The 8,836-nt window shown below is 37.0% G+C and overlaps 1 protein-coding gene across 1 annotated transcript in view; it reads left to right on the plus strand.

Annotated features, from left to right (window-relative positions):
* The window catches only part of THSD7A (thrombospondin, type I, domain containing 7A), a 211,734-nt gene that overhangs the window by 92,754 nt on the left and 110,144 nt on the right, over window positions 1–8,836 (plus strand). Inside the window, exon 3 of the mRNA XM_009895333.1 lies at window positions 7,659–7,907. Within this exon, the coding sequence (XP_009893635.1) occupies window positions 7,659–7,907 (249 nt within the window). The remainder of the gene's footprint in view (window positions 1–7,658; window positions 7,908–8,836) is intronic.

The raw sequence follows: 8,836 nt of genomic DNA on the forward strand, positions 1-8,836 counted from the left end.
TTCTTCCAGGCAGTTAGTTTAGTTTTTGGTTATGTCTTCTTCACTCCTTTCAAGTTTTTCATTCATTCATCCAGTCAGTCTCGGGTGTTCTAAACATAATTGTGTTATGTTGTTGGGGTTTTGCTTTGGAATCCAAGCAGAGCTTGTATTTTTTGCTGAAAATGGAGTAGCCTTCTTCAAAGAGAATGATAAAGTTCCTTCCCCAAAGGTGCTGGGGTTGAACTCCTCAGCAGACAGAGTGGATCCTGACCCTACAGTCCTTCCTGATCATGAAGGGCATGTGATATCTAATCCCTGGGATACTATATAGTATGAGAAAGGCAAGGGGAGGAAGAACACCATTTCTTCTTAGGTCTTTCGTGTGGTGTCTCACAACGTAGATGTCTGTTGAGTGTCTCTTAATGATGCCTTCTGCGCTGAGTTCTTGTAAGGATGGTAAGACATGGGAGTGTCTGCTTTCCACAGCAGGGTTGAGGGTAGGTCGGCCATGGCAGGGCTCGAGCAGCCTGGGTGCACCTGTAGGTGCATCTACAGGGAACTTTAGAGCAACAGGAGCAAAGAGCCTGTGGACATAATCCACTACCACATCAAATACTGATCCAGGTTTGAAAGACTGCTGTTTTCAATTTACAGGTAAAATTCCACTTAAGTCCTTTTCAGTCCAGCTCTAACCCACGGCTTTTGTTTCCCGTGAGTGCCAAAAGCTTATGTTGGCATCACTCTCCCTCCTGAACTGTAGCCATGTTATTCATTTCAGAACAATGGAAATCTCTGCTTGTAATTAGATGGGAAATCAACTATAGAAAAAAATAAATGTATCAGAATTCCAGGAGAATGTATACAGTGAATAAAAATAAGGAATAATGGCTGTGAAAATTTCATTAAAAAAACCCAAAGCTGAATGTTAACTGTGAAGGAATAGTGAAAATGTGGCAAAATAGTGCAGGCAGAAATTATTGAAGAGACTATTTGGCTTGTATTAACCTTGTCAAATGGGCTCTTTTACTTTGCATTATAGGTAAAACCAGTAAATAGAGGTTCTTGTTAAATATCAGCACTGAGTGAATGAATTGAATTTGTTGTAAAGGACATGTTCTCCACGGTGCAATTTCAGATTTAAATTGCAAACCTCACACTAGAGCTCTGTTGCATTTGAAGATGAAGAGCAACTGTATTGGGAAAAGCACCAAATTGATCTTCAGAATGATGTCTTCTTAATACATTGGATATGTGGATTCATATTTACATTGATTTATATATTGTCCAGATACAGTAATGTGCAGATATTTTGGGAGTGTGCTCAGAATGTATCTTGAACAGCCCTCATATCCAGGCCAATTTTACACCTCAGCATTGTTCATGCAGTAGAAGTGGTCTGCAATTGCAGGATATAACAGCGTTCAAATAAAATGAGACTAAGTGAAAGAGAAGTCTTGGACCTAACAAAGAGACAGTCAAGGAGAGAGCTTATAGAAGTCTCTACGCTCTTAAATACTACAATTTGAATAAAGTATGGTTATGCAAGGCCTGAAGCCAGAAAATGAAATTAACAGAGCCATTTTAAAGCAAAAATACCCACCTACAGTTATTGGTGGGTAAAAAAGGTGTGTAACTCATTGTTTCCAAGATGATATAGATATAGTCTTGTCTGGGTTCAGAAAGCATTTAGACTAATTCATGGAGGAAAACTCTCTAAAGGGCTGTTCAGTGCAGAGATACAACTTGTGTTCAGGAAGTCTTTAAGCCACAGTTTGCTGGAAAACCAGAGGGTATGTTGGAAAAGTGTGACCGAACACTTGCTGTCTTTCCATTTTTGCCCTCCATTTGCTACTGCCAAAGCAGGTGTCAGACTGCATGGATTATTAGTTAGAACTGCTCAGCCGTTCTCATGCTGCTGTTGGTCTTTTCTCATTAATTCTTCTTTCTAGTTATCAGTCCAATATGGTATGGAGGAAACACCAGCGAAAGCAGAAAATCTCTTAGTTGTACAAGTGAGTTATGTATAGCTCATGGACTAAAATGAATCCTACTGCCTCTTAAAACCTATTTATTTTTCCTATTCATTCTGCATAAATTTAGAGATCAGTTGAGCTTATAGAGGAGGGAATTCCGATGGTCTCTTCCATGACTTTTCTACACAACTTCAAAGATAAATTTTGAGACTAAGATTACAGACACTCAAACAGGTCATTGGCATATAAAATCAAGTTGTCTTGATTTTAAAAAATTGGAAAAGCATGATTCACTTTCTAATAGAAATTTAGGATATCTCAGAAAGAATTATTGTTTTACCTCTTGACTAATCTAATTTTATCTCACATTTAAAAGCTTATCTGCCAATGAAGAGACTGCTTTCCACTGCACAGGTTGCTCATTTATACACAGGTACTATGGTGCAATTTGCTCCAGGCTTATGCCTCAAGCTTCATTCTCTATGTGTCTGTAGCCTTAATTATCCCATAAATTACTTTGAAATCCCCAGGGGAAACCTTCCCATCCAAAGCAATATTTAGTTTTTATTTATAGCTGTAAGAGCAAAACCAAGGCTATGGAACGTGAGTAGACACAAATTCCTGACCACGCATCTCCAAAAGAGGTTGAGCAGCAATTATGTTCTGTATTTTGCCCTTTGAACCATCACTGGCATTTTCTGTAGTTCATTTATTTAATCTAAGTCTTTGAGGTCAGGAATAGGTTTGATGTTGGCTTAATAGCAATAGGGATCATTCATCCCCTGTGATGTTTTGCTTTGCTTGGGGTTGCCTTTTCTTTCCACTATGTCATCTACGTGCTTATATACCTTAAGCTTCAGTTCCCTGCTATCTCTATCTATTGTCTGAAACGGTACTTTTTCAAACCTTGCTTCAAATTGTATAATACCCTGTTCCCTGCCAAAAGACAGCCACTTAGGGCACTGTCCTTTGAATGTATTCAGTGGATTGAGAGCAAGTTCCTGCAGACTTTACATTACTCCTGTGCTACCTCTTCTTGTATCCAGTCTACTCTGTTGACTTATAACGGCATTTTAATGCAACTCATGTATTTTTCTTTGAGCTTCCCAAGCAATTATCTGGACAGAACTGTATGGGTTGATAGTGAGGAGTTATTTGTGCGCTCCCTGCTCTTTGTGAATGGCTAACTTTGCGTATAGCATATGCTTAGATGTTACTGAAAGTACACAGAGCATGGAGATGTTTGATGCAGAACTTCTAATGGTTTGGGTGGTGTCATGAAATTACTGTCTATTTTTGTCTTCTGATCTGTTACCTGCCCATTTGCTTTTTCTCCTGTGAGAAGATTCATCCAACTTTGGATAACTAAATCAGGCGCATAAATCCATCAGGAAGTGCAGAGCAATTTACATGGAATTAAGCTTTGCTTTAACTTATTTCTGGAGATCAAATCTGTAACATTAGGTACCAAACCCAGAAGACGCTATTTTGTGTAACAAAGACATTCCCAGGTTTTGATTAAGAATCAATCTATGCATTTTCTTGGATCAGACATTTAAAGAAAATGTGACCAACCCTCACAGCTAATGTATTACATATGCTGAACTTCTTAAATGGCACATGTATCTTTCGGAGTTAGCATTTCTATACAGCACAGTATTAGTAAGTTTAATTATGAATGTCTGTCTATATCTAGTCATCTGCACTGAAAGGTATGAGAAACATGTTTAGCTTGGCAAGATAAAGTTTTAAAATATTTTGCAAATATTTTAAAGGTGTCAAGAGTAAGAAAAAAGATTTTTGAAAAATGAGAAGGGACTTTGGAACATCAAGTTCACTGTTCCCAAATTTGCTGGGAAAGGGGGATACGTGGAGATGCAACATGAAATTAAATGTAGATTACTTTAGTTGCAGGTAATAGGTATACATGTACTTGGGGCAGGGAAAGGTGGTAGTGAGGGAAAAGATTTGTAATCTGCTCTGGAAGGTACTCTATTACCTTGCAAGAGATTGAAGCACTTCCATAATCATTTACTTAACTGAAGAATTCTGACTGGGTCTTGTTTAGAGAGATTTGTGATACTGAGAGTTTAAATGTGATGTTTCCCCAGTCCCTAATTGATCTAGAATGCAACACATCTTCTCTTGCTGCCTTCAACATGAAGAAAAACTCTTGATAATGGCCGATTGCAATTAGCTCTCACAGTTTCTCTAACTTGTTCAAAGAAAACCAAGAGTTAAAAGAAGAAACCGCAGATAATTTGCTTGTCTGACACTTCTTTTGCTAATTGTAACTGTGTCTGCCCTCTCACAAAAATAGTATGACAGTATGTATAACAGTAAAGAGATTGTTTGCTGGTGACTTATGACAATATCAGTAACTTGTCAGTATTTACATAATACTGCAAGTGGTAAATGGTTTTAATAAGCAAACAAGAAAGTAAATGGATAACTCACTTTGCCTCTTGTTTGTTTTCCTAGTCATATTTATGTTCTGGTTACAAGAACTTAAGAACTTAATTGTTTTGTATTTCTTTTAAAATTGACTGATTTTATAAGTAAATATTTGAAGTGAGGCATGCTTTAACTCTATTGCTTTACTTCTGTCAAGGATCATAAATAAACAATGGGGTTAGTAACAGGGTACAATTCTGTCTGGGTCCTTTTCATACCCACATATGGAAATAATTAGTAAAAAACAAGATAAAGTGACCATCCTAATTATAAAAGCTATGTCAACAACAGCTTTTAATAAAAAAAATAAAATGAACCCGAAGTGGAAGGTGCAAGCCTGCTGAATCTGTGGCACTGACCAAATAACTCTTCAGTTGAGTCCTGTGAACAGATCTAGGTGTAAATTTTTTAAAATAATTTGCATCATGATCCACAGAGGGACTTCAGCATCATGGCATTCAAGATTACAGGGTACTGAAAAGCAAGAAACTTCAGGAGGTCTTTTTGCATATACACCAATTACAGTTTTAAAGATCTGTGAAATTAAATTTTTTTATCTAAAGTTGCAGTAATGCCTATGTTAAATTCTTTGTGAATGATCTAGTAGCACTTGGAATATATCCTATATCCTATATGACTATATCCTTTAAAAATTAATAAATATCATTAGTTTGCAAGGCTGGCCTTAATTTTTAAGTGGAGTTGATTGACAACTTTCTGTTAAAGTGGTTTTTTTTCAATTATGGTTACGGGAAAACATTTTTTTTCTCAGTGCACTGCCTCAAACTTTTTAATTGTTTCCACTGTGTTCATAAAATCTGTGATAAAAATTCCTCTTGAATTTAACTAGCTCAGAATATTATTTTTTCAGAACCGTAGATGCATTAGTTTTGAGCTCAATTGCAGCTAAAAGTCTCATTTCTTCTATACTTCAATCATCTTAAATAACTTGAACTGTTTGTGTTGCAGTGGAGGTTTCCCTTATCAAGGAAGGAAACAATGTCTGCGTGAAGCTGTGTAGGAATCGCAGCCAGGGACACCTTTAGGGTTTGTGACAGTTAGGGGATATGGGCAGGTTGAAGTTAGCTTCAGCGAGGAAAGATTATTTAATTAGTAAAACAACTTCTGAGAATGAATATCAGTCTTTTTCATGTAACACTTCTCCCAAATCAGTTTTGAAGCAGATGCAAAGCCCAGGCAGTATTACACATCATTAATGGATATCTTCACTCGGCACCAAAGCTACTTTGTCGTGGCAATTTCGTGCATGTTCCCTGGCAATATGTATCTCTAATTAAACTCAGCCCCAGTCACAATATGAGTGAAGAGGTTGGTTTTATCTGCTCTCAAAGGAGTCACATTGGAAAGAAACTTGGGAGGTGACGATATGTCATCTGTTCTCCAGAAGGATTGGCAAATATTGCCCATGTTAGAATCTATAAGGAACAGATCTTTTCTCCAGTCATTAAAATGTGTGTCTTTGTGGGATAAATGAGTCGGTACATTTTGTCAAAGGTACAGAAACTGCTATATTGAATTTGGCAGTACTGTAGTCCTACGCCAGATGGGGCTACATAAAGGTGAAAAAAGTCCATTATTAAAGAACAGTTTTCTCAAAAGCTTTGAGTGTCTTTCACTCCAAACAGGATGCAGTTTCTGCCCTTAAGCAGAATAAATTTTGCTTATCATGTGTTAGGGTTTCCTCCCTACCAGCACTTTTTCACATGGTAACATAAGAAATCCCCTACTGAATAATCCCCTATGGTCTGTCAAGCCCATCAGTGTCTCCAGCACTCATAAAGGGAGATGCTATGTAAAGACCAAGAATATGAGGTCTGGCTGCCATTTGCAGTCCATTCCCTTTGTATTTCTCCAGTATCCAAAGTCAATGTATTAGGGATGGTGGCCAGTATATCACTGCCTACTCATTTTAGTATCCATATATAGATCTATTGCCCACAAATTCATCCAACCTCTTTCTGAACCTATTGACACTGTTTGTCTCCACAACCACAATCTTCTGTTAGCAAGCTGTAGAATTGCTCTGCCTCTTGTGTATAGAAGAAATACTTTCATTTATTATGTTTTTAAATCTCTTATTAGTCTCATGAATTATCCTTACTTCTAGTATTACAAAGTTTTGTTAATAGCAGTTCAACATGATGTTGGATATATGGGTAGGGCAAAATTTTGTATAGCAACAAAATTACTGTAAATATTCATTATTCTATATTATTTTGTATTCTATTACAAGGGGAAAAATGAGCCTCTGTTGTGTTGTTTATAGGAGTGGTACTGAACAGTGTTTCATTGTGCCATCTGCAGTGCTAGTAAATCTTCTTCGTGGCTGTTTAACTACTTCAGAAGCAGGAATTTTATTCCAAAACAGACATGATAAATATATTTATGTTGTAATTATAATTAAGGAGTTAAAGTTATGTTCACTTTAATTGTAGTTTAGCTTCTCTATTGCTCATTTTCCTATTGTGTATGAAGCTTTAAAGAAGAAATATTAATTTCTAGTTAGAATATAACACTTAAACATGCAGAGGCATTAAGAGGGAGAAAATCTGCTTCGTTCATATATGACATAGGTTGTCAGTAAATCAGATGGAGAATGGAAATTAAATTACGGCCTTCGTGAGGAACAGGAAATCAAAGCTATAGATTCACTGCAGCAGGGAAGGCTCTATTTTAAGGGAGAGATCATTCCCCTTTTAGACTGTGAGGCATCACTGTGGCAATATACCAGCTGTTAACAAAGCAAATTATTAGTGACCAAGTATTCAATATATTTGTCATTGCGTTTTTAAACAATTTGTAGCCTGGAAATGAGAAGATGACATTGAGCACTTGGTTCTCTTCAAAAACATTGTATAACCATCTCTGTTATTGATCCTTCACTTCCTTTTTGTTCCAAGAAAAATAATTGAGTATACCTAAAAATAAAAGAGAAGCAGTGAAAAATTGATTCATTTCCTCTTTTGTACTTCTCTATAGGTATGAAGATTTATATTTTAATTTTGATCACAGATATGGCAATACTGGTCACTTCTGACTATAGTAAATCTTATGGATCTGGTTTGAGTCACTTTAACCAAAAGCCCTTTTGCCTGACTTTTTGGGATCGAATACATGTGGACAGGAACTTAACAGCTTTACAAATATTTACTGACTTTGCATGTTGCAACGGACATCTCTTTTCTGTAGGAGTTCATGTGTGCTAAAAATTGTAATGCTCTCTTATTACAGCTTCTGCAAACAGGACAAGTTGCCCATTACATTCCAGTCCTGTGTGATCACGAAGGAGTGCCAGGTGTCAGAGTGGTCAGAATGGACCCCCTGCTCCAAAACCTGCTTTGACATGACAACCCCTAAAGGGAATCGTACAAGATCACGGACCATTAAACAGCTCCCTATCGGCAGTGAGAGTGAATGCCCGCAATTAGAAGAAACAGAGCAGTGTGTTTCTCAAGGAGATGGTGTGGCACCGTGCATTACGTGAGTTGGTTCATTTCAGTGCTTCCTCTACTAAAATGAAGAATTTCAATTAAGCGTACAGAGCTGGTGATGGGATAGCAACCAAATCATTATTAAAGAAATAATAGGTTTAATTCTATTTTTTTTAATGCTTTGCTTATTCAGTCCTCTTCTTAGAAGTCTGAAGTCTGCACATAGCTGCTATTACAGTGAAATCACTTCCTCCTTTAAATACAGGAAAAATGACAAATACATATTTTTTCATTAGTGTTAACTTTTAAAAGAGAATTTTTGTGTGTATGCAGGCTCGGTCAAGACCATAATAAATTAACTGACTTAATTTGTCAGTGATCTTTTCCTTACCTAACATTTCTACCAGAATCATTGCTTTCTGAAGCACTTGTCTGTTTGCAGACAAAATGCTGAACGTAGGAAAGGGATGATAAGTATCTGTTTAGCAACCAGACTTTTTTAGTGAGACTCGTATTCAGCACAACAAAGGCAGGACGGTGCCCCAAATGGAAAGCGGGAGAGGGTAACAGTGACACTGAATAAATTAACCCTGTTTAAAGTTTAAGAGAAATGAAAGCAAGCACTTTACTATTCAAGAGATTCCTGTAATCCTTATCAACTAATCGAGATTAATATTAAAGTCCCAACTGTGCTTTTTCTTTATCGGACTGAGAAGAGGGTTTGGGGAAATGTCATTTGATGTTAAGCATCTTTGACTGCGGTACCTATTTTTCATTTAAGAGTTGAAATGTCATCTTTCCCCATCTCCAGCTACATTGGGAAGCAGTTTGCTTGATTTAGCCTTAAAGTGCTTGTTGGGTAGAGAATTCTGTGGCATTTCTTGTGGTTTGTAATCCTGATTGGGGTTTTAACTGGGAGCCACAGATCTTCTTTCCTGTGCATTCACTGATTAGAAAGCTCACAGCTTCTCATCATTT

The sequence above is a fragment of the Charadrius vociferus genome, unplaced genomic scaffold, assembly GCF_000708025.1.
Source record: "Charadrius vociferus isolate BGI_N301 unplaced genomic scaffold, ASM70802v2 scaffold31, whole genome shotgun sequence".
NCBI classification, from domain to species: domain Eukaryota; kingdom Metazoa; phylum Chordata; class Aves; order Charadriiformes; family Charadriidae; genus Charadrius; species Charadrius vociferus.